Source organism: Dicentrarchus labrax, unplaced genomic scaffold (assembly GCF_905237075.1).
Source record: "Dicentrarchus labrax unplaced genomic scaffold, dlabrax2021, whole genome shotgun sequence".
In the NCBI taxonomy this organism is placed as follows: Eukaryota; Metazoa; Chordata; class Actinopteri; family Moronidae; genus Dicentrarchus; species Dicentrarchus labrax.
The window spans coordinates 22,558,171-22,585,393 of NW_026136714.1; the positions used below are offsets into that span (position 1 = coordinate 22,558,171).

General features: G+C 40.6%; 1 protein-coding gene across 1 annotated transcript in view; it reads right to left on the reverse strand.

Annotated features, from left to right (window-relative positions):
* Positions 1 to 27,223, reverse strand: part of galnt9 (polypeptide N-acetylgalactosaminyltransferase 9) — a 92,590-nt gene that overhangs the window by 53,611 nt on the left and 11,756 nt on the right. The window contains exons 2-4 of the mRNA XM_051423602.1: positions 24,669 to 24,849; positions 11,639 to 11,805; positions 3,761 to 3,935 (exon numbers count right to left, since the gene is read on the reverse strand). Of these exons, the coding sequence (XP_051279562.1) occupies positions 3,761 to 3,935; positions 11,639 to 11,805; positions 24,669 to 24,849 (523 nt within the window). The remainder of the gene's footprint in view (positions 1 to 3,760; positions 3,936 to 11,638; positions 11,806 to 24,668; positions 24,850 to 27,223) is intronic.

The following is a 27,223-nucleotide window of genomic DNA, read 5'->3' on the forward strand; positions in this document are numbered from 1 at the left end:
GCTACACTTCTAATCATTAATCGTTAATAACCTGAGATTGCAACCGTGCAGGGGCTTCAAAACCCAAATAAATATCAATTTCCTTCCACCTCCCCTCTGCAGCTGCGTGGTTTAAGTGTGGCATACAGTAGGTCCTAATTACAACACGCTCCCATTTCCTGCCATTAATTCTGTTTATTTACAGAGTGTGCTGGGGGAAACTGCTCCTGTTTGGAGCAGAATGGACAACCGTTGTCTCTGGGATGGATGGATATAGAGCGTTACAGGAGATGGATTGTGAACATTTAGCTGATGCAATACCACATTAATGATGGGCAACGATTTCATACCGTCATATTAAAGCAGAGCAAAACCGTGGAAATCAAATTACATCACTCCTCTGGTGGAAACCGCTCACTTCTTAACTCCTCATAAACCAACATGGTGTGAGGGAATGGGAAACGGCTGTCAAGTGCACCATACTATGATACAATTATGTTTGCTTTAACAGTAATTCGAACCAGCAATACATTCAGCTGCAAATGTACAGCACCCTGGGGGGGAGGGGGGGCACTATGCCAATGAATCACAGCACTGCAGCTGAGAGCTGGCAGCATTGTCTCTGGCTCAGTATGCACAGGCAGTGTGTACAAGGTCATTGAGGGAGACTCACCACAACATCTAGAGGAACCATCCATCTCACTTATCACTGTATGTGCAATGGTGAATAATCAAATTATGATAAATAGGAGGCTTCTTCCATTGTAACAAATAGATAGTGTAGATACCAAGAGTGAATATATCTGAATAAAAGGAGTAGCACCAAATCTTTGCAGACGTACAGTAGATAATAAATGCACAGACACACACACACCTACACACAAAAGATATCTAAGCTTCACGATCGAGCTTCTGGAAGATGCCTGTCATCTCCATTTCTATATCATCTTACCCAGCATCTACTTGAGGAAAAATCACAGGGATTCTGTTCTACTTTTCATTGACTCCTGTAAATAAAAGCTCTCACAAAAACAAATCTGAGGCAGCAAAACAAAAAAAATGAAGGAAGCGGGTTATCAAAGAAAGACTGAGGCGGGTACGTGGGTGAGGGTGTGTAAGAGGGGGGGGACTGAAGAGAGGGAGGTGTGTGAAATTCACACGATGGCAGCAGGTGAACTAACTCAAAGGAAATTTGCAGACACAGCCTCTGCATGTAGCGCAAGCGGGGGTGGGGTGGTTGGCATAGCACAAGAACTGACAAGGAAGGAAGCCTATACGGAGGTGAACGGGTTACATGGGGGCATGAAAAGGCACGTCTATTTTTGAGCAAGAACAGATGGGGAAACAGATGAGGGAACCACCAGGGTATCAATTATCATCAGTAATGTACCTAGGCAATGATGCAACTTTCTCCCTGAGCGCTGTTCGCTGGCTGGGCGGCTTGCCTTGCACAGCCTCTGGGCCTGAAGTTCCCATTCAGGCTACAAAACAGTGTGCTGAGAGGCATTATCTCACTCCTTTGCAAGAGTTACAAGGTCGATTGTCTTTGGTGGTATAGTAAATGGCTGGTAGATAGTGTGTATGCTTTATTCATTTTATAAGCTGGGTCATGTTCACCCTGAACTTAAGTGTTTTCACGACCAAGGGAGTGAGACAGTGGCCTTATTTAGTTCGGTTCATAAACTGAACGTAAAGCTTGCTTTTAACTGGCGTGTCAGAACTTTTTTGTTTGCAACCCGTGAGGCATGATGCGAGGATTCTACTGCTATTTATACTTTACTGCGCTGTTACTAAAATACATCATAACCTAAATGAATCAAATAGGTATTCATGTTTTGTGTTCAAAAACTGAAAATCCAATCTGATCATAAACAGAAGCTGTGTATCTGTTAAAGGTCCAGGTGGAAATGAAAAGTGTTTCAACAAAGTTGGTCAGAAGTGTCTATGAAAACAATCACCAATGATTATATTTAGTATGTTAAGAAAAAGCTCCAAAGAATTATTTCTGTTAGAGGTGGAAACACAAAAGCTGCGCTGAAACTGACACTTAATAATATAATAATAATAAATAAAAATAATAAACATTTTTGATTATATTTATGAAGCCTTAATTGGCAGACAAAGCTGATTTTCTTCTAAAATTGAAAAAAGAAAATTGCCAAAATGAGTTAAACATTCATTTGACTGGTTAAATATATTAAATAATATTTGCACTGGGTCAAAGCACACATTATTGAAAGTGAAGTTGGTTTGATATTGTAGGTTTTGAGATATAGCCATTTCTGTATCACACTATATTTATTTCTTACTCATTTTAACCCATTAGAATACATTATAAAATATCTGACCCGTCTTAACCAATTGTACTAGAGGTGTTATCCTGAAAATAAAATAAAATCCAACCCTTGGTGACTAACATCTAAAAAGGGATGTTTACCCTTGCACTTTGACCAATATATAAAATATGGGCCGTAATAACTCACTTGGCCAGACTGCACTATTTAACAAGTCTGTGCATCCAGATGAAAGTTAGGTTGTGTGTAAGAACATGTGAATTCAGATTTGCAAGTGTAACAAGATTTGTGAACATGTACACAAATATATAAATGTGCATGAGATGATGTAAATGTGAATCTGAAAATACGTAGTCAAAAGACTGAGAACGCATTGAGAGATTTTTTGAATTCACAGAACTACTACCCAGCTTCAATATCCAACTTCAGTCAAGCTTTACCCTGAACAACAAATCTGGTGCAAACTGAAGGATTAATTTCTCTTAAAACTATCTACACCTCCAGACACCTACACCTTGGATTACATACTGAAGAAAAAAAGTTTGAATTTGTTAAGCCAAGATCTGAAGTTATGTGGAGCACCTTACTGTCTATGACTGAAGTGTGTTTCAACTTAGTTACAAGTAAACATGGAGGGTTGGGGATGCTTAAGCTTGTCATATAAGTTCAGAGCGCACCATCTGTTCATTTACCAACAATGTATTAGTATTTCTCTACATTCCTTGTATCTAGTTAGCCAAAAAGGCTGTACCCATGGACACTAGACAATTTATAAAACTGACACATTACTCTCTGCTATCCTCCTCCATCCCTCCTCTTCTTCCTTCATCCCCCTTGTCCCCCTCTTGCCTCCCAGGCAGCTTCCCAGGGAACAAAAGCTACACTTCATCTTCAAACACTGACAGCATGACAGGCTCAAATTAGGTGCCAATTACATCTATTTGAGTGACTTGTTTGCTGGTAAACTTAAGCAGCAGGCAGACATTGGACTGAGACCCCCAGAAGTAATTTCATATCGCAAAATAAGCCCAGAGCCTGCAGGTAAAATAATGTTGAAATTCTCAACATTTGAGCTCCCTCTTTAATTACACTCTCTCGCCTTTGACAGTGTTTGGCTCTCTCTCTTGTCATAAATGTGTATTTGTTGGGCACGAAGTGTCATTTAAAGTGGTATGTCTTTTTATTTAACTCAAACCAAAGCCCATTGCTCACAATTTAAAAAGGAGATGCAAGAGAGAAAGGCTTCTTAATGATAAACCCTGACTTATAATGAGGGTCATTCTAGTGAAAAGTGCTGTCTCAGTCAGAAAATGGCCTGGCATTATATCAAAATGCTTAAGGCAGACTAAACTGCATATTTCAACGGGAATAATCTTACATGACATCCCTCTGTACTGAAAACATAAAAAGCAAACTGCAAAGGTAAAGGTGAGAAAGGACAGAGAAACAGCTTAGACCTTGTCGTGTTAAACATGACCTTTTCTTACCAGCCGGTGTTGAACTCGACGTGGGCATCAAAGAAGCCAACGACAGGAGCCGTGGCTGCGTTCCAGCCGTGTATTCTGGCCCTGATCAGGCCCTCCCGCTTGCTGTTCCTCACAATCTTTACCAGGCCTGGGTAGCGTTTGTTCACATACTGGTCCAAGTTGAATTTCAGCTCCACTGAAAGAGGGCAGATTAGAGAGAACCTTTTTTTATTTGACATCCAAATGACAATATGAACCAGTGTTTCCACGATAACCCAAAACTAATGTTTAATGGGTCTTGTTCCAACTTGCCTTAGAGTCTTTATATCAGGACTGCAATAAAAGTTAGTGTTCATTTAGACACTTTTTTGTTTTTACTCATTACATAAGTAATGTAACTATAGTTACATTACTTCAGCCCCACAGGTGTTAACAACTCCAAAGCCTCCATACTCACACAACAAGTCTTCTGTGCTTCACGTGTGAAACAGAAGACGAGGTATAATTGTTTCACAAGCACCCAGTCTATGGTTTGGAGGTATATCTTGATCATCAAAACCTTGTGAGTAGAATTTAGTGGTATCTTGCAGTGAAGTTGCAGTTGAAGAAACTACGTCGGCTGAAAACTAACGGAAAAGGCCAGATCTACAGCCAGTGTTTGGTTTGTCTCTCCTGGGCTACCGTAGAAACATAGCAGACTCCATGGAGGGCGACCCACGGCGTCTGTAAATATAAATGGCTCGTTCTAATGATAAACAGCACAGACCACAGTACGAGTGTGGACTGGTAGCTGGGGGGTGCCAGTTCCTCCACCGAGGCAGTGCCGAGGTGCCTTATACAAGACATCAAACAGAATCACAGAGTTATAGAACTCTGTAAGGACCACTATGGAAATATGTCCTGTTACTTTCTTGATGTTTTTTTAATGGTGCAGGTACAATGGTGTTCTAACCAAGTTAATTGTCATTTTATAGTAATTGTCAAATAAACAAAACAAAAAAGAGACAACATGAATTTTCCCACAATTCTCATCTAGACTAAGTCATGGTCCAATTAATGGCACACTATGGCTGGACATGTGTTTCAGAGGTTTGCAAACAAGCCGAACCCCCAAAATTGTACATTTCTGTAATTATTAAGTAAGGCATTACTGCCCAACACCAGACCTGCCCAGTGACCTCTCTGCCCCCCTTCTGCATCTTGTCCATTCCCTCCAGTTGCTGCCTGATAATAATTTACATAATTTGTTATCAGTAATCAGGCTGCGTGGTCTAACAGTAACTTTACATACATGATGGGAGCTGCAAATAGTGAGAAAAGAGGATACTGAACTGATGAGAGACGTAAAATATCTGAGGGCCTACGTATTTTTTCAGAAAATTGTTGTGATATTTGGCAGCAAATCACAAAACAATAAATCTAATTAAACGAACAAAAGCAGCATTCGTTTAAAAAGCCTAACAGACAATCTTCAAGGTTACTTTCGTTGCTGTACAGTGCAGCTATCTAATTTATTCCTATGCTGACATCTTTATTCCAACTGGATTATAACATCCCTCCTGCTCTGCTTTCACAGATGAGGCTGGCTGTCATCACTGGAAACAAAGTTTGCCGGGTAAACAGCCAGATGCACAAATTGCTGTCTGTGTTTCGTCTGAGGATAGATGGCTGTTTGAGCTTCTCCTCTGGGTTACTGCTGAGCGTTCCACTTTCTGAGGGAGAGATTAATAAGGATGCTCATGGCAAACCGTCTCTAAACAGCATCCACACCTAGCTTCTGACTTTGGCTCGAAAACATAAATCAGCCAGCGAGTAAAAAAAATGGCAGTCTAATCCCCTGTCTGTGTGACTGAGGACAGGCAGTGAGTGTGGGCTGTCAGAGAGTCTCTTTCTACCTGAAGGTCTTAACATCCTGTACAGCGGTGCTGGCTGCAGGTAGAGAGGGCGAATTTGGAAGCAGTGACCCTTGAAGCAAACAGGCGTTAGCGTTTGACACCGAATTAAAGCAACCACTCATGGGAGTCATGGGAACTTGGTATCTGTCTTTGTCTGTCTGTGGATGTTTTCTACTTCAATAGCGCTCTTATGTTTAACATGAACAATTGGGCAGCAGGATGGATCAGTGGTTAGCGCTGTGACTGAAAATTGGTAGTATATTTGAATCTGCTACATCTACTGGTCATGTTTCTTCCCCTGTTCAAAGACACGCTGCCTGTAAATGAAGGTGTATGTGTCTAATACCAGAGGTGGGAAGTAACTAAGTGCATAAACTCAAGCACTATACACAATTTTTTTTTGGTACTTTACATGAATATTTCCAATTATGCTACTTTAAAGACAGATTTACATTAAACAATCTAATTAGATTTAAAATACAAGTCATAGTTAAAGATTAAGATTTTGGGGTCATATTTTAAATCCATGAGTTGTTAACAGTTCCACCAAACAATTTTCCCTTTTAAACGTCTCACAGGGTTTCATTTGATTGTTCATTCATTCATTCGTTGAAGTCCAAAGAGGTTAAATTATCCAATATTTCACAAAAAAGCAAAGAAAAGATACAAATAACATTTTGTTTTCCTTCTTTCCTCCCCCACTAATCAAGTCCCTCAGATTTATCTTGTGACCTTTTAGGGAGGACAGAGCCTTATAGGGTGGAAATCACTGGACTCAACTACATAAAACTAGCATCACCTGCTACAACAGCAAAATACTTATAATTATGCATCAGTATCAAGAATCTAATGTATCATATAATAATATATCAGTCAAAGTGGGCATTTTTCTTTCAAACAATTACTTTTACCTTTGACACTCTAAATACATTGTGTTGATCATTCTTCTTTATGCAGGACTTCACTTGAAAATATTATTTTAGCATTTCTTTGTTGGTACTTATAGTTAAAGGACCAGTGTGTTGGGCTTAGTGGCATATAACAGTAAAGTTGCAACCAACTGAATACCATTCACCTTCCTAGCATGTAGGAGAAACTACAGTGGCTACAGAAATGCGAAAGGCCCTATTTAGAGCCAGTTATTTGTCCGTTCTGAGCTACTGTAGAAACATGGTGATTCAACATGGCTGACCCCTTGGATGAAGGCCCGCTCCCTCTGTCGAAAATATGTTATTCATATGAACATTGCATTCCATTTCTGTCGATAGATCCTCCTAAATGTTACTCTGTTTAAATTGACTTGAATCAAAGATCTCAGCACTTACCTACCAATTCTGTATAAAGTGATGATTTTAGAATTGACGTAATATAGGTTTGCTTTTATCCAAATGACCTCTTTTAAAATATTTTAAAACATTAAAAAAAAAAAAAAAAGTTTTAATTGTCTCCGAAGTGGCAGTTAAAAAACTCCATTGAGAGAAAGTTGGAGTCTTCAAAGTTAGACCTTTCTCTCTCTCATGTCTTTGGTATAAAGCATCTCAGAGTGGTGGGTAGAAACATTTAGTACTAATGTCACGTAAAATCATTTATAAATAATGAGCTTCAACTTTACTGCATTCCCATTTGGAGCAGTCACAGTTGGAAGCTGCATTGTTCCTCTTTGAGGGTCCAGAGACCTTTGCAATTTGGTTCTGTATGTACTGTTGGAGCTTTTCAACCTGTGCAATGAGTCTCCTTCATCATCAGCCTACCCTGCAGCTACAATATGATAAAAGCTATTAGAGAGCAATAATTACTGGGCTTTGCTGGGAAGGAGAAAAGTTATGGGCCTCCCTCTGATCCTAGCAAATAAAACATTGGACTGCATCCACGGGAGGAGAGTTATGGAGCAGGGAATACATTTTAACGGACTGGCAGTGCAACATAGCAGAGGATAAATAACTATCCATCATGCTATGAATTTAAAATTAATGCACAGTAGACTCAAGAGGAGCACTATGAATTCCTTTGGCGACACAGGAGATTATGGCAGCGGCTGTGTTAAGGATAGATGGCGGAGAGGTACTGAACATGCATTTGATTATTTAAACTGTGGTAAAGCCTTAGAATTCACTTACAGTACATGTTGCAACGCTTGAATTATACCCTCCCACATACTGCCTCACATGTGCTAACTAACTACCAGTATACCTTAAAAAACAGCCTGCATGATTTTCTTTATCCAGTAAGATCAGCCTGTCAGTTGTGTTTTGTTGTGTAATGATCATTTTCAGAGAAAAGAGATTTACTCCAGCTCCACAAACCACAGGCCACAGTCTGCTCACAGTGGATTTATGGACTTGTCTCAGACACCGACACGGAAACAGGTCAGAAATTGATCGCTTTGATCCATCACAAGCAGACTAGTGAAGTTGCATAAATGGGTAAACTGGCTCACCACAAGTAATGTGATGTTCATTAAATATTAAAAAAAAATAAAATAATTGTAGCCAGAAGTAAAGTGATGCTACTTATCCTGGCAGAGCAGCCTCTCAGGAATAACATCCAAATGCAGCGCTACTGTATGAGCCCTCGACTGTAAGTGGGAAACATTTTGGCAGTAGACCTGTGCTTTGTGGAAATAATCCATGCAGTGGCAGTATGGAGGTTATCCACCTCTCACACATTTATTGGAAACAGCACAATGGTAAATGAGTTCGTGTTTTTGGACTCCTCCACCCTTAACCTACTCTTAACATTGTTACATTCCCTTCATTTAAAATTCTGCTCAGGCAACATCATATGCTTTGCTTTTCTCTGAATCACTGGTAGATAAATTATGAAAAACAGCTACCAGGGATTTACTCTCTAACCTGAATTTAATTCTGGTTCTCTGCACTGTCTTCTCATCACCCCTCTTCGTTTCTTTCTATCTAGTGCCAGGTTACTGTATTATTTGCTCTATAGATGTAAACATACTGCACACTCCTTTCTGGCTGCAAGTAACTGAATGCTGTATGCAAGCGTCTCGACTACAGTGCATAAAAGACAATCTCTTGCTCATTAATTGTTTTTTTTCAACTGAAGATTCAGTTTGGAACAAAAACTTAGAGAACTGAGCAAAAAACTGAGCTAAATTAGACCAAATGGAGAACAAAGGAAGATCAGTAATAGTAAATAGAAACAGTGTCTACTTCAAAATTATTTTCTGCAAATGACGCAATGTCTCAAACTAATTTTCGGCAGTATGTTAATGAGCAAATCTTCCACTCAGAAGCTTTAATTTGATTTAATGCATGCAATGTTTGAAGTAATTCAGCTCCACTCAAAAATAATAATACAAGCTGTACTCAACTGGTCCTCAGTTTATATCCTGTTTTCATTATATGAATCATTAAGTTATCAATTTGGTGGTGTTATTTGCTGGGATTGAATCCTGTAGGGCTCATTAAGCCTATCCTTGCTGCTAACATGGCAAACAACAATGAATTGTGCTGCCTGACACACAATAGCTAAATATCATCACAGGGAATGTGAATTTAGTTCAGACTGCTGGAACCAGTGTGAATAAACCTCTCAGCCACCAATAAATGTCACCAGCTGTGCCAGCAAAGGAAACGTGTCGCGGCGACAAGGCAAACATGCTTCCTGTGCGTGATTTATTTTGCCAGGAGTGAGTGTGGCTGTACCTTCACTTGTCTCACTGAGCCTTGTTTAAATGAGAAAGGACAGACAGAGCCATCCAGAAAAGGTCAATCAGTCCAGCCTGCATGTTAATTGTCTAATGTCACAGCAGAGCGGCTCCCAAGAAACAGCTCACACATCTGCACAAATTATCATCACTGATGGTAAACATACAGTAAGAGCTGCTGACGGATGTGTTGGCTGAAAGTGAACTGAATTTGACCTCATATGAAGCATGCACAAGGCAAGTGGATGATGAGAACGTCAACACCTAGTAGTCATGTACCTTGGTGTCAGTGAACTGCACACAGGACTCTAATGGTAAACCCCAGTCTGTGATGCTTAACAGTGAAGGTTACTACAGAAGTGACAGAGGCAGAAGCTGTAACAGGAGTTTGGCTTTCTGTTTTGCTCGCTGCTGTTTTAAAATACAGCTTGTACATCGGTTTCAGTTTGTCACTTCTTCTGGGTGGAGAATTTTATCGTCAGAATTTTAACAGTTCTGATGAGTTTCCATGCCTGAAGTGTTATTGTGGCAAAGTGTGTAACTCTCCGGGGTTTAATTAGTTGGAATGGGATGCCAATTTTGTGATTTAAATATCAGGATGTTGTTTGTTGATGAAGGTGGTTACTCATTGTCAAAAACTACATAAAAAACAAACAATAGCACTTACATTTTATTTTCATGCATGATTTATTTGTTAATTGTTCAGCTGTGCCTTTGTCTTTTTGTAAACTGGCATTCATTGATTTTTTTTGGCCGCTTGGAGGCAGTGCAATAAAATTGACTCACTATCACCTTATAAAGTGGGTATGGTAACTGTGTTAGCACAGAGTTGCCTATTTACAGAGCAAGCAGTTATGGAGCAACATTAGCATTCATATGCAGTGTATGGGAATGCATGTCCATTGTGTCTATTTAGTTCCGTTTTCCCCCTCGACTTAATCTTGAAAGAATATCTGGCTCTTTATCTGCAGGTAGCGTACATTTTTAGGGGTTTTTTTTTGCTGAAAACAGCCACCTGTTACTTCTGGAAATGACACTGAAGAGAGCAGTGAGAATGAACCAAAACAGTTAGTTTGCAGGGCCAAAACAATGAATTTAAAGATGGTAAAATGCTCTGCAGGGAAGAGGGGAACACCTTTCACATTTCACAGTCATATAATCTTTGTGCATATAAAATATTGATTGTAGCAGTGTGTCAGAGTTTTGTGCTTATAAAGAAATTGGAGTTACTCCAAGTACAGCTTGCATACTCCTGCAATAATAACATTTCATGGGAAGGAGGAGAGGAACAATTTGATCAAATTAAATACTCTCAGAAAATATTGCAGTCTTTAAAGTGAAAATAGGGCTGTCCTTCAAAAATGTATTTCAGGGAAACCCTTGTGAGAGTCAAAGTGGGTGGTGCAAACTGGCATAATGACATAATGAGAGGAGCGGACAGGTTCCATTTTTGTCTGGTCACTGGCTGTTAACGGCTTCATGTTTAATGGTAGACAGTTAGAGACTCAGCGGGGAGCGGAGATGTGCCAGTGGTAACTCCCGCTCGGCCTTCTTTCAGTATGTTATTCATGCGCCCTTTTCCTCTGCCAGCCTGAGGGAAGCAGGCCTGCTACTCTGTGCCAAGTGAAGGAGGGCCAAGTGTCGTCTGGAATCTAGTTCATTGTCCCTCCTTCTCCAAAAGGGAAAGCTTTTGGGATGTGGAGTCGATCATCGTCAGCTGCTGTGGGCGTCATGGTGTGGAAACAACTGAAGCATTTGCCCACATCGCCATTGGAGACAAACGTACGCAGCAGTTTAGAAAAGGACGAGACAAATCCCATCGCTTCTTTTTCCTCTTTTTATACAGCTATTTTAAAACCTGGTGTTCGAGAGTCCACCCTCAGGGGTTCCCTATCCCTTCAACCAAAACACAAGCAGAAAACTCGGAAAACTATAGCATAAGAAGACTGACTATCCTGGCACGAGTCCAAAAACATCACAGTAATTCATCCGTCTGTGACTCCTTAGCTCACGTTCCACCAGGGAAGACAAAACATGATAAATAGGGTGAATGTCTTGACTACATAAGCAAACCTGCAGCATTAGACAGTGATAAACGGTTGCAAGTTTTATGATTTAAAGTTTAAAGTATGAGAGGATACACTTGTGGAAGAGAAACAATTAAACGTGATGCAAAAAGGAAATGATCAGAAAACTTCCACAGTGGCTGCCATCAATTCATGTCAAGCTGATACAGTTAGAGGCCGGAGGTTAAAGGCTGGTTACATATTGCTTAGAAATCGAGCAACCCATATATTTTTTCCATCCTATTAATAAAGCTGTGAAAGTTCTTACCACTGTCACTGTTGTCGTCCACCAGGATGATCTCCTTCAGCAAGTGTGCAGGTGTGTGGTTGACCACACTGTGGACGGAGCGCAGGATCACTGACAGTGCCTCGTTCACAAAGATGAAGACCACAGAGATCTGAGGAAGGTCCTCTGGGTACGTCAACTGCTTACACCTGTTAAAATAAATTCAAGATTATGAGCAAGCGCTAAGACCACCTGGATATCATTCCATGAGAAAAGCATGTATACCTTTCTCTGTATGCGTTTGAGATGAGCAGTTAGCTGACACAACAGAGTAGATGTACTGTATATGCAAATTCACTTTCCTGCTGAGAGTTAGATGAGACGATTGATACCATATCATATCTGTCTTTTAAGTAGAAGCCAGGAGAATGTTGGCTTAACTTTGCACAAAGACTGAAAACAGAGGGACCTAGCTCTTTCCTTCTGTTTCCAGTCCCTATGCTAAGCTATGCTAACCAGCTGCTGGCTTCATATTTACTGTGCAGACATGTGAGCAATGTCTATCTTCTCTACTAAGTCTCAGCAAGAACTATTTCTTAAAGCCAGACAATTGTAGTCCAGCAGTATATGTAGGAATATATGTAAGAAACAGTGATTTCTGCATTAGGGTATGTGAAAGGGTCAACAGTTTTAACAAGGAATTAATTCATTATTTATATTTTATTATTTAAAATGTAACTATGTAGTGTGCAACGATGACTAAAACACTTTAGAATAGACAATGAGTAAAAGAAAAGTAAAATTACATCATTCACAGTTTTGCCAGGTTACCCTGAAGCTTCCAGAAAATTCACTGGAACCTCTTAAATAAAACCCCATCAGAAAACATATTTATGGCTCCAAGGGACCCCATCGGGGTCTTCCAGTGCTACCTGAAGGACCCCTGTGTGACCTTGCGAACAGTGAAAACCTTTCTCACAGCAGACATTTTGACCTGTCGTAGCAGGAATATACTGGATACAGGTGTAACTAATAACATTAACGATGGCTCTGTTTAGTTAAGCCATTGAGCATGTGCAGTAGCAGGCTCACCTGCAGTAAATGGGATGTGGGCATAATTACTGCAATTAGTTACACCTGTTTGAAAAGCTAAACTGTCACCTAGAAAGGTCTGTGAGACGGATGTAAATCAGCCTCAGCCAACCACACTGGTTTGAGTTTAAGATGCTTTTTCTGTAAAGTAAAACATTCAGTGTCACATTCCCAGTGTATTCCCAAGTTGTAGCAACCTTACATTTCTCTCCAAAAACAAAGGGGCGTATGCTGGATAACTTTTCCACTGTGCACCTAACCAACAAGGCAAAAAATAGCACTGTTCTAAGATATCATTTGAAGGCCACATCCAATTGATGGTGAAGCTGGATGTTGTGTACTGTATTTTGGCTGCTGCTGCAGTATAGCTGCCAAACTGAAACCATTTGCTGAGCAAAAAGTACATTTCTCCAGGGTCAGGAGAAGAATATATGTATTTTTGAGAGGTTCTTGACCAAGTAACATTTTGTAGCACCCACTGTACTTGACATTATAAAGAAGGAGAATGTGCTCATTATGTTGTATTATGTTCTTATTTCTATAAGGCCATATTATGTTTGTTACAAAAGATTACATTTATACACTTTTACACCGTGCATTATGTTTTTATAAATAAACTCTCACATTAAACTACAAACTGTTCAATGCCAACACAATTTTAGGACATCTCAAGCAATTTATTATATAAGGGAATAGGTGTGGTCATTGTTAAATATTGGAAAAGTCAGTATCAATATTCAACCAAAACCATGAACACTCTAACCATAACCAAGTTTTTTAGTAACCTAAACCTATAAATGGGACATAGGAAGATAACCCCTGTCTCTACCGTCAAAATCCATTATCACACAGCGGTGTAGTTCATTTATAGCCTAACGTTAACTTTTTGCTTCAAAATAATTAAAGTGGTGTTCATTTGTAAATATTATCTTACTGAACAAAATGTGTACATTAATCCAAAATCCAATAAACAATCCCATTGGTTTTTTTTTTGTCAATTGAACAATGGCGATGCCTGCAGCACTCTATTACCATGACTATGACAATGCTGATGTTAGCGGTAGCATTTTTACAATGTTCACCATAGCATGCTAACATTTGACAATTAGCACTAAACACAGAATACAGCTGAGTCCGATGGAAATCTCAATAGTTTTGCAGGTAGTTGATCATAAACCAAAGTATTGGACAAAGTTACATTTTGACCTGATGATGGCGCTAGAGTAAAGGCCATGGGATTACCAAAGTTCGCTAACATGACTAAGAACAAGAAAGGATATCTGATGTATCTATAAGCAGAGTCCAACTTCAGTAATGTAGAAGATAAACTACACTGTCCCATTCTTCTGCCATTACTAATGGTCAGATGGAGAAGCCAGATCCTGTTGAGAGTGAGAAATGCTGCTGACTCCAGGTAGCCAAAAGCCAAACTGGGTTCATCCACAACTGCTGTGGGAACTCATTCAGTCCCGAAATGACAGAGATGTGGAGAAAGAGACAATCAGAAACCTGGATAATGTTAGGATCACCTATACGGGAAGATGAAAAACCTGGTTTCTCCATGTTCCATATAAACATGATCAAAGCGAGGTTATAAGTATGTGTGTGTGTCTCCCTCTCAAACTCAGCACAGTCCCACACTCAGCACTTTATATACTCCGCTGATGATCTTGAGTGTGTCAAACTTGTAATTTACAGTAAAAAACAGTATTTTCTCACTGACATACTGTGGTTTGAAGTCAGAAATAACAGTGTTGACTGGACGGAAGTTACCTATGGCAACTGTGAACGCAGACAGAGGCAACATCTTGTGAATCTTTCCACGCTGCTCCAATTAGGCTCCGAACGCAACAGCTGACAAACACACTTCACTCGCTTCTGCCTTTGTTTCTCCATGTTTTCACATATCTTATTCAGCAGTGCTGACTCATTATGTAGGGATAATGAGGTGGCTATTGTAATTGTTGTGGTTCAATTATTTACAAGGGATTTTGACTGTAAGGAAACACTTGTAATATTGTTCCGTATTAGAATATCAAATTGATATAAATCAACTATAGAGTAAACAAATCAGTAAATCCTTTTAAGCTCTTGAAGTCTTTTTCTAAACATCAATGCAGAGTTGAGTTAAAGACACTGAAGTGACATATTGCATTTGCCAGGTGAAATACCATTCATGCTAGAAGTATTAATGAGACAATGTATTGATTTGTCAGAATGTATCAGTCTCACATGCTATCACAGATGATTAGATGTGATAGAGGCAACGAGTGAGGCTGAAATTCAGTCTTGAAAATCTGCACTAGGCAAAGTACTGTCTCATCATTCTGAATCACAAATTAGGGCTGCTACAAAAAAACCCATCCATAGTCAAAACTAATAAGACACGGCAAACTTATCCTAAATGCCCAAATGAAATTGTGGCGCTGTATACAATCACTGCCCATGGGAGGGGACGAGCAGTGACCGAATGTATAATCTGTGGTATTATATTCTGCATGTTGAAGCACATACAATTGAAACCTCAGATTTGCATACAGTAAACGTAATAGTGGTTAATGTTTTTCCCCACCTCATGTCCGATTTTTAAATATATGACTTAGTAGTGTTGGGATCAAAGTCAAATTTCTGTGTGGTGATGCTACCTTGAGCACATTTTGTTCAAAGACAGCACGTTTGCTGCTCTTCCACTCTTGCTGTGAGCCATCTGAACTCTACTGGTGCTCAGCGCCCTGTTACTCCAGTGTACTGGGATGTCAGCTTGAGTCAGCAGCATCCATGGGGTCAGGCCGCAGGGGGACGGCCACACAGCAGATGGATCCCAGCGTGGCACTAAAGTTACATCCTCCCCTCTATACCCAATGGAACCCTCCGCGTACTTCACAGCCACTGTTTTGTGTGTGTGTGTGTGTGTGTGTGTGTGTGTGTGTGTATGTGTGTGTGTGTGTGTGTGTGGCGGGCATGTGTTAGCAGGTTCTCACCTTTCAACCATGAGAACTGGCAAGAGAGGAACTAGCAATTATGTAGGACGCCACAACAGATGGTATCTTATTTATTTGTGAAATTATATTGTAAATGCTTTGCATAAAAGCTAGAAGTCTCAATGCTGAGCTTTTAAGGGGATAAGCTTAAACTGATAATGATGCGCTTGAAAATGTCACGAAATGTAAGTCTGTTATCATTTACACTCAACACCTGCCGAGCTACATGCTAGCTAACTTTCTGAAATGAATGCGAGGTAATCATCTTCCCAGAATGTTTATGTAGAAAAAGATTTTCCACTCGGTTGGTGTTTTTAGACACGGTTCCTTGAAACATCAAAATGACGTTTCTTCTTCCACAAAATCTATAATTGGCCAGGTGTACATGGACACTGGCATAGAGAGTATTAAGATTTGTTTTTCTCACCAACTAATTCTTTCTAGCTTCTTGTGAGCAAACAGTTGGCTATTACAAATACAGCAGATACTACGGAGCCCCTAAAGGGACATGAAAAAAAAAAAAAAAATGAAACGTTTCTAGTGAGCACTAGATAGTATCTTGTGCTCACTAGATAGTATCTTGTGCTCACTAGATAGTATCTAGTGCGCACTAGATCCGTATCTAGTGAGCACTAGATCCGTATCTAGTGTGCACTAGATATGGATCAAGTGTTGTGGCGAATCAGCACATGGCTCATTTAAATATCAAAATTAGCCATGTGTTAATAGGTCACAACACGAAAATGTAACCAATGAAATTACTTATTTTGACACACATTTTAAGCCAATACGTATTAAACTAACAAGGTAATATGTCAAAAGGTGGACTGTTTTTGTTATTTTCTCAAAAGGAGGACAGGCATTTAAATGCGGACTGTAACAAAAAAGGTTACAGATTAATTTACATTTATTTTTTACTTACAGACAAATTAGTTTAATACTCATTTGAATATTAAAATTAGCCATGTGTTGATTCACCACAATATGGATAGTATCTAGTGGCACTAGATAGTAGTACTTATTGGCTTAAAATGTGTGTCAAAATAAGTAATTTCATTGGTTACATTTTCGTGTTGTGACCTATTAACACATGGCTAATTTTAATATTTAAATGAGCCATGTGCTGTTCGCCACAACACTAGATCCATACTGATCTAGTGCACACTAGATACTATCTAGTGAGCACAAGATACTATCTTGTGCGCACTAGATACTATCTAGTGAGCACTAGATACTATCTAGTGCTCACTAGAAACGTTTAATTTTTTTTTTTTTTTCATGTCCCTTTAGGGGCTCCGTAAGATACTGAGCACCATTAGCATTTATTTGGAGTCGTGATGAACGCCATCAGATGAATTTAGGTCCAATATTCACTCTCCTTTTAGCTCTGTTTTGGTTGCCACCAACTCCTGAGAGAAATACCTGGACAGGTAGCACACAGTGGTTTTAGGTCAAAAACTACCTTAGGAGTTGCGAGACAAAAATAATTGAACAAAATGCTGAAAGAAGCTGTAAGGGTTGGAGCTGAGGAATTCGCAAGGTTATGGGTTCATCACCATAAGTGACCCATTTTACAGACATACATAAGTGATCCAATATTACTATAAAAAGATTTTTACTGTCATCAGTTGACTTGTTAAAATTCTGCCTGAATCTCTGCTTTGTGCGACACTATGGCAACTGGTGCAGAGATAAGCCTCAGATATTGACACTTTGGATTTTAAGGTGGTTGGAATATAATACACATAACTGCCTAAAAAGCACTCAGACACTTAATTACTTTTCATTTCCTACACGATACCTTCAGTAAATATTGGCATTGATTCATGCACAGGAATGACAATCTGCTGCCTATAGTCTCACTGGCCAAGTAGGCAAGTGCTTGCTGTTCTGGACTGGGAAAGCTTAATTTCATGCACTGTTATCAATCACTTCCATTACCGCAGCCCACATGCATCTGACAGCAGAGGTAATAAAAGGAAAACTAAACCACAGAGAGTGTTTATGATGGAGCACACTGCGCACGTCTATCTATACTTTAAGCCCTGCTCTGGCGCTCTATTCGTAAGAGTAAATGCACAAGTGTTTTGATTGATAACCCCTCCACTGTATCATTTCAGTCCTTCCCCATGCATTTATGCTCTCCCTCAGCAACTCCTTTGTTCCCTCTCGCAGCTTTCTCTATTGCCTCTCTCAATCAGCCTTGCCAGGTCTATAAATACAATGAGAAATCTGGCAGTGAGTTTGAGAGGGGACTTTTTGCACCGCGGTGTGCCTTTGCAGAGACACAGCATGACATGTCAACTGTGCAAAACAAAGTAATGTATATTTCACTCATGTTCAGTTATACAACTAGTGGAGAGGCTGAGTTTAATGAATATTACCAAAGTAATATCTTGAAAATGTCAGAGGGGGCATGGCATTGCTTATTGCCTCATCGCTTCTAGTTGAGATGTGGTGTGAGGCTGGATTTCAGTGTCGGGATCGTAAAGTGATATTGTAGTTCCATTGCCCTAGTTACTGGATCCAATTTAGGGCATCGCTCAGCCTTAAATTTGTACCTGTCTGCAGGAGCGGGAAAGCCTAGTAAAGCCGTAACAGGATGAGCGATCGACTCATCTGTTTGTAATGGGACTGAGCTCACTGGACAGCGCTCATAATTTGACCCGGAACAAGCTTTGACAGAAACAGAGCGCCAGATTAAGATGCATTCCTATCACACCTCCCCCATTCTCCTCCTTCGCCAGCCTGCATCCCCGGCCGCTCCCTCTGACTTTTTCCCCGCTGGCCGCTCTTATTTGCTGTGAAATTTCACATTAACCTTCCGTAACCCATGCAGTGCAGGCAACACCAAAGCAACTTTCCAATCCGCGAGCACTCCTCTCAGAAAGATAATCGTTTGCCTTGTCATTTCTCCCCCCCCCCATCCAGGAGATAAACTCTAGCACTGGAAAGAGCAACAATTTGCAGCAGAAGCTCCCGCACCGTGGAGACCTTACGATCCCATTCTGCAATATCAGACACTCAGGAGATGAGGTAAGCCTGTTTCTTCAGCCTCCTTTTCTGGTTATCACCGTCCCACAGGCTGACAAACAGAAGGCAAAGGGTCCTTGGGAAAGCAGAGAATCTGCTGCGCTTCAATATAGTTTTGGGTTTAACAACGATTTTGACAAAATATAAATCAAATCTTCAGCAAAGTGACAATAGAGATAGAGGTGCGATTAGGTGTAATTGAATAAGAATCCTCTAGGAAGAGGAGAAATGGAGGGCGAAAAGCAGGTTTCATGCCTTGAATTGTATTTTTCTATTTATGAGTGACACAAGTTACATTTAACATCTTTTAGTTTCTTTTGTGGGCATCAGTAATCTTATCAGCTTGCCTACCTGTATTGTTTTTCTCTCCACAGCCCAATGAGCTGTTATCATACCTAAGCCTCCCAAGGACAGCGAATGGCAGGCTCAGAGTCACCATAATATAGAGCCTACATAAGTCCCATGGTATCTCAGTTAAGAATGTCACTTGCAGAAGTGAAGGGCACAAGAGAGAAATACAGGCTAGTGGGTGGTGAAAGGGGATTACAGGTTTTTGTGCGAGAGACAATTGCGGCTGTAATCATTATGAATTGGTTTTGCTGCAGACAGGCAGGTTTGAAAAGAGAGAGATTTGAGAATGTGCAGACCGTTCGGTCATGGCGATGGACTTTGCTTCCCTGTAGTCATCAAAGTCCTCGGCTCAATGACTTCTGTTCAATTAAAAGCCCATTAGACAGGAGTCTGACTGGTTCCTGAATTTAACCTCACTTCTGCAGTGCTCGAGTCACCTTTTGCCTGCAGGACATAATTACAGTATCAGAATTAGAAATCAGAAATATGTAACTGGCTTTTATAATGTATGAGGCAGAGAGCTGCAGCAGGTAGACCGAGGGCACTGTCACACCTGTAGTTCAGTTCATTTGGTCTGGACATAGAAAATACCTTGATATAAATGACCCAAGAGCTGTAAACATGAAGTTATATGAGCTGACAGGTAACTCATTCATTGGACAGTGTTGGCAACTGTCATACTGTATCATCAGCAGCGCCACATGGACCCACGTGGGGAGAGCAAATTCCAGTGACTGAAGTCATGCAGCACTTTACTGAACCTTAAATGCAGATTTATGTTCTCTGGTGTCACAAAGAGTTCAAGAAATAACTCATTATGAGCATTATTAGACTGCAACTCAGCCTCCTCTTCTGAACACCAAAGACCAGGATGAAAATATCACATGGGAATAGTTGTTATGTTATCATTACGTTTCAACCCACATTCACGTGCTGACATGTTACCATGGTTACAATGATTTTTTTCTTCATAAATATATACAGTACGTTGCCTATACGGATTGCTTACGAGATCTGTTCCTTGACAGTTCACAGCCAGCAAATGGATTTAAAAGATTTTAGCTTTTACCATATCGTACGTAACTGCTGCTGTCTATCTGTGGTTGGTCCATTTTCATTTAAAGGCATACTATGCAATTTTCCGGTTTTGTCAAACAGCTACCCCTAGAGTCGCTGCGGAGTACTTGTATTTATCGTCAACTGTTGTAAATACCACTCACCAGAGCCGTCTCTATATACGGCTCTGCGTCTCTACACTCACGGCCTGATCCCCTCCCCCCTGTATACTGGTACATGTTCAGTAGGATGGAAGCGTCGCACATCGAACAGGCAAAGATAGACTCCGAAGATGTCTACTGACCAGGTAACGTCTGAGTGAATGCTTGCTAGTGTCTTCCATTGAGGCTGATCTTATGTCGCTGATGTATGTGATGTCACGCCGTAAAGCAATTTGTGATTCTCGCGAGATTTGGCCGGACGCCACCTTTCAGACTTGCATTGCTGGTTCTGCCAGCGTCATCCCTCTCGTGCTTTGCTATCGGGATGATTCGCTATATTACGAGTTCGTTTACCATCAAAATTACTTTGAAGCTGTTATATTAAGGTACAAATCTTGCATAGTGTGCCTTTAACACCACAAAAGTACTGAACCACAGGCCACACCAGAGTTTGACTGACAGCTTAACCTGTCAAATCTCCTAGAAATATGCACCAGCGTTTGGTTAAACTGAACCAGACAGGTTAGGCGTAAAGGCACCCCTAAAGTCCTCACTAGAGCCACAACAACACTGGCAGTTACAGCATTGTACTGGCTGTATGCACATCAATTTTCCTTCTGGGAACAGTTCTTTCACTTGCAGTGCTTTGATGTTTCTCTTGTTCATTAAAGTGCTGCTTCAGTGAAAAAGAAAGAAACAAAGAAAACTATGTTTGCAATTTCTATTGTATTAATAATTGTTTCACAATAAATGTACAAAGTCTGTATCATACAGTGTACCTACTGAATGCCTATCATAGACTGAAGCTTTACTTAGTTTGACACAACTTGTTTTGTTAAACCCTCAGAGACTGTGTGCTTATTTATATTATTAAATATATGTTGTATGTCAGAAATTGACACATTGCCTGGACAAAGAGACACAGGTCGGATAGAAGGAGGAAACATATAACAGAGTGTATGAGGGGACTGCAGAATCTTGTCACAACCTTTGAAACTAACACTAAATCAATACTCAAACACTCATAACAAAGTTGGCACCACTTAAAACCAGATTCAACCACTTCAGCAAACCCCCAAAACTCACTTCACTTTTGCCTTTCTTCTAGGGTTGGGTATCGGTTGGGTTTTATCCGATACCGGTGCCTACTCGGTATTTTTTAAACAGTTCCGGTGCTTAAACGGTTCTCGAACCGTTACTTAAAAAAACTAAACCACACACACTTTGTCAAAAAACAATACCCTTTTATTTCCAGGGCCAAATTGAACACAATATTATGAGTTTCATATTAAGCAGAAAGTCAGCGGACACTGAGTGGACATAGCACACGTTGTCACTCACGCTGTTGAATGGCAATGGTGTTTGCTAGCCTACTTGACATGCATGATTTGCGGTTGGCATTAAATTACTAGATTTACCCGAAGAGGAAAGGCTGCTGTCATTATCATTATCTGTGATGTCCACCACCACACTGGCAGGGCAGGGAGTCTCTTCAATTTGTCCGGCGAGGTCGACACTGGCTGCGGCTGCTGGAGTGCATTGTTCGGCTTTTAAATAAACTCCATTCTGTCGCCAGATGTTTCATCAAATTCAACGTGTTACCTCCCTTGCATGCAATTTTTTTATGGCATCTGTTGCATGTCGCAGAGTCTGCATCTTTAGACGTGAAATGCAGCCAAACCTTGGAGCGTTTGCCTTCGCCATCTTCATTGATCCTCTCACCATCAGTTCTGATCAACAAGTGTGCTGAGTAGCGGCACTGAAGTCACGCAAGTTGACACCGGAACAGCAGGGGGCGGTAAAAAAAAAGAAAGTCAGGCACCGAAATGTTCGTTCTTATTCGGTCTGGTTAGTACCGTTTCAGTCGGAACCGGTGCCCTATTGGTAGCGTGTTTCGGTACCCAACCCTACTTTCTTCCCATTTTTTGTGAAACCAGTTGATTAAAGAAAGGAATTTCCTAAAACCCTTCCATTCCAGAGGCACTCTCAGCTGACTTTATTAATTAGCGAGCTCCTTTTTACTCCCCCTTCCCCCTCCCCGTTCCACTCTTGTCTAATTTTTTCTGGGTGTGAAAAAGAGCCTAGAACAAAGCAGCATGGATGAAATGAATTGTTATCCCCACTAAAGCCCTTAGAAACCTCTCTTGGCCGTCAGATTTCCTCTCAGTGTCTTTGCCTGTCGCCATTGTTCTTTGACACTGTGTGATATAAACGCCACTGGCAGCCCTGATTACACCCCCACCCCCTCATCCCAATCCCTCTCCTGCAGCACTCACTCCATCACAGCTGTAGTTCACTGCCTAAATATAAAATGTATTTTAAAAGGACCACTAAGGCAGCTTGTTGGGTGTCCACCGGGTCTCTTTCATAAAAAATAAAGCAATTCAAGATTCCTTTTATTGCAACATTATAACATAGCTCTTTAACTATCACCACCATCTTGTCCATGCCCTTTCATGTTGGGATTAGCCGTGTCTTAAGTCGTTTTCTTTTGTATGACTCCCCATGACCGAGGCCCCGAGATGCCCTGCGGCAAAATGACTGTAATGCATTGACAGAAAGGGGTGAATTAAAGTCTCTACAGCAAAGGGAAAATGGCGGTACAGCTTGGTAATCAACCTGATGCGTTTTGCTCTACTTTGACAACAAAACAGTGCCTCATCACTGTGATTTAAACGTAATCAATGGAAAATTGTGATAATTTAAAAACGATTTTGAGAGAACAAACTGAATACAGATTTGTGGCAAGCCAACCTTGTTATATATGGAAACTAATGATGATGAAAAAACTAATTTAAGGATTTCTTCAGCTTTTAACTTACTTCACAGTTATTGTATTGCAATGATGTTTATCAAAATATGTTCTCTAAAATATTCTGATGTGTTGGTCTATAAAAAAACTTACTGAAATGTGTCCCCTTATATTGTTTTCTAAAACCACATTGTTAAACCAACAGCCAGTAAAGTCTATAAAAAACAACACTGTAATAGTAGCTTGAACAAAAAATAGTGGTCAGCCAGCAGTAAACATACTAGCAGATTAGCTTGCTAGCGGTAGTGCGAGCCTGCTATTCTCAAGGGTCATGTGACCCACTATGTGCAGGTTGTAGCGGTCCCTCGAGAGTCTCCCTAATGAGGAGGCACAGAGGAGAAGCAAGATCTGAGAAGTGGAGGGAAAGTCAACTTTGCATAATATCTCACATACGCACATTTCATCAGGGACACTGGAGCAGAAAGGCTGCTCTATTGAACACCAAGAGGGTCACAAACAATGAAAATGCTGATGTTACCTGCTAACAACATTAATGCTGACCATTGTAAAATGGATGCCAAATATGAGAGAAGTGAGAATTTTGCTCCAAGCACAAAATAAATGTATTCATACTTCTTAAATGCACTGCTCTGTGACTCATGTCATTTTGGTTGGCGCAAGTTTACAACATGCCATGTGCCAATGGGAAGTTGAGGGCAGCCAGTGCAAAATTGATGTCATAAACCACCTGGTGTGCAGGAATGTCCCCTGCTGGAAGCCATTTAAATTTACATTTGCATTTTTTTTGTTTAATATGGATCCAATGAGAGTCCGTTTTTGATCCATATGACATTCCATACATCTCATCAGCAGGTACTGGGCCCAGTGTTCTACATGCTAAGACTTGAATAAAGATAAAGACATTAGGATGACATACAGCACTTTGAATTAAATAAAGTAGAAAGCTAATTTGGGTACTATGTTGCATCGGACTTAAGAGACCTGTAGAGGACACAGTAAGTCTGACTTAGTGCATCCCCACAAACTGCATACATTTCATTGTTGGATCACAGTTGTTAACACTGCTGATATCTGTGTCTATATTAGATTTTCTCCTATGTCTGTGAAAGGAATTAAATCCAAGAAGAGTTGGTGAATTGTGGAAAAGAAGCTTTTCAGACTTCATCACTTATCAAAAGCATAAAAATATCATGTGTACGGCATGCATTTTTGACCTTGTCTGAGCTTTGCAGGAAGTTCTTGTAAATTCCAGTAATCCTCAACTCCACGCTTCAACCGCACAGCTTATTATTTCTGACTCACCTTGTACTGCAACTCAACTATTTTGGCACAGTAAATGTCCTGGAGAGTCACCAAAATACCAATAAACACAAAAGAGAAGGAGGAGATGAACACTGTGTGCTTGATGAAAACGCCAGTTTCCTGGCAAAAAGTCCTGCTGTACATTGTGTGCCTTCACAAAAATAGAGCCCATCAACTGCAGCAGGGATTAAACAGGTGAACTTTCCAGTTACAAGTTTCTCTAAAATTATACAACCCCGCCAGAGGGAAAAACAGGTGTAGAGCTGTAGATGGAAGGAGAATGTACATGACAGAAAATAGGAAGAAACAGGAGGTGGATATACTTTTTAGGCCTGTAGTCAGGGATGCTCCTGTCCAGGGAGATGCGGTCACTGAGCTGAGCGTTGTAACCGTACTCCTCGTATTTCCCCTCGGCATCATGACTGTCCTCTCCCAGAGTGGCAGCAGCTCCCCCTTGGCCAAGGCCTCCGGGTCCTTCAACTAGCCCCATGGGCTTCGCTAAACCTGCCAAGAAAATGACACAACAGAAAGACAATCATACAGATGTACATGTGTGAAGGAAGATACACACACACACACACACACATGCACACGTACAGAATAGGGAGAGACAGGTGAGGAAAGAGGCCATGCGGAGGGGCAGCTGATTGACATTCTCTAGCAGTGTGAGAAGACTGGTGTATGGCAGCTCTGAGACCCAGCGGGACTCATCCATAGGGCATCATTACACTGTCTGTCAATGAAGATGGTGCAAAACACCCACACGAACACAGACGTCACAAAAGCGAGCAGAGCAGATGCTGAGAGACACAGTGGTACATGGGCCAACAATGCAATAGAGACTAGAGAGAATTTATAGTGCACAGCTGTAAGCATGGGTGGAAGTAACAAATTACATGTACTATCTTTACTGAAAGAAAAGAGAGGAGACACTGCATGCAGATGAAAACACAATGGGTCAATTAATCAATTACTTGTCAACTATGAAATTCATTGCCAACTAGTTTAAATGTGAATATTTTCAGTAAACTGAATATCTTTGCATTGTGGACAAAACCAGACATTTGGGGAGGTCACTGTGGACTTTGGGAAACAATGATCAACATCTTTACCATTTTCTTACATTTTATGGACTAAACTAATCCGTTAATTCAGAAAGACTGATCCATAATGAAAATAATCACTGGTCGCAGCTGTAAATGATATACATTCACTGGTGGAGTCTCAGTTGGTGCGAGAGGTGCCGTTGTGGTAAGGTTAGCATTATTGTACCTCGGCATAGTTTAAAAAAGATCACTGATTTCACGCACAACCCAGCGCTAAGTCACCCAAACCATGTTGAGCGACTAACAGAATGCTGTGTCTGGCTAACATGGTCATGGTGAATCCTCCAGTATTGACTAGTTACTAAAGAAAGTAACTTCTGCTACTTTTAAATGTCTTATTATTTTCGGGGTGCTGTGGGGCAACAAATCTATCTAGTTATTAATACTCCCAACCACCAGAGGGCAGCAACAACTAGCATTCCTACCTATAAGCTACACTTGTCATTTTGTCTTGATTAGTAGACCACAGGCTTTAGTACAATGTATGTATATATGGATGTAATCATTCACCGAGCTTTGCTACAGTTAGTTAATAAATAAATATTTGATGAACGGACTGAACTGTCTTGGGCCACCGTAAGGTCGGGAGACATTAGAACACAAACCCACAAATCATGCTTGGATGCGTTGCGTTTGTCTGCCATTTTTTGCAGTTGTCCACAATTTTCAGTTGAGACAAAAGTAAAGAGTGTTACGACTATTTAAATTTCACTAATTGTAAATGCATTATTTACACCGATCAGCCTTAACATTATGAGCACCTGGGCACCCTGGTGGTCATAATGTTCTGCCGCCCCATACCAACAAACTGTGCTGCACTGTGTGTTCTGACACCTTTCTGTCAGAACCAGCATTAACTTGTTCAGCAGTCTGAGCTACAGTAGCCCGTAGCTGATAGGTACTGACCACTGCAGATCGGGATCACCCCACAAGAGCTGCAGTTTTGGAGATGCTCTGACCCAGTTCTCTAGCCATCACAATTTGTCCCTTGTCAAAGTCGCTCAAATCCTCACACTGCCTATTTTTCCTGTCTCTAACACATCAACTTGAGGACAAAATGTATTCTTTACATTACTACTTACCCCCAAAAGTAGTGGAATTACAGTCATGCATTACTTTATAATGCATTACTCCCAACACTGCATATAGCCATTTGGATTGAAACATGATTTCAATGTAAGCAGCAATGTAAATGCTTGTAAAGCATCACTGCCATGAAGTTGAAGTAAATTTGTTTTTGTAAATTTGAGACTGCCACTGGATATTAACTGAACCCCTAACAGCTCAATGGAAGAATTAGGAAAGCTGTGTTTAGCAGCACCATAAACGTAGTGGTGGTTATTCCAACAGTGCTTGTTCCATGCAGGTCCTTGTAATCCCTGAAGAGATACCAGATTGCCTATGTGTGCGCATAGTTCAGTTCAGGTTGAGAAAAGAGGCAGCAAGGCAGCATTAAAACATACACGTATGAAACATAAACACAGTAAGGTGAAAAGTGCTGGTACTTTATGAACATTGAAGAAGTTAAATTCCTTAAGGGGAGGGTGGTTTGGATTTGATTTGATGGATTTAGCTTTCTGTGTGATTTGTCTGCTACAAATGTCAGACGGAGGAAGCTGCTGCTCACCAATGATTTGACTAGCTGCCTTGACAATGTTTTCCAGTTGATTCCTGCTTTGCACATTGAGATTTCCTTACCAACAAATCAGTGAGCAGGTGAGGACTGATAATCTGATGGGTCTGCAGAATAGCACCATTGACTGTCTGTCAAC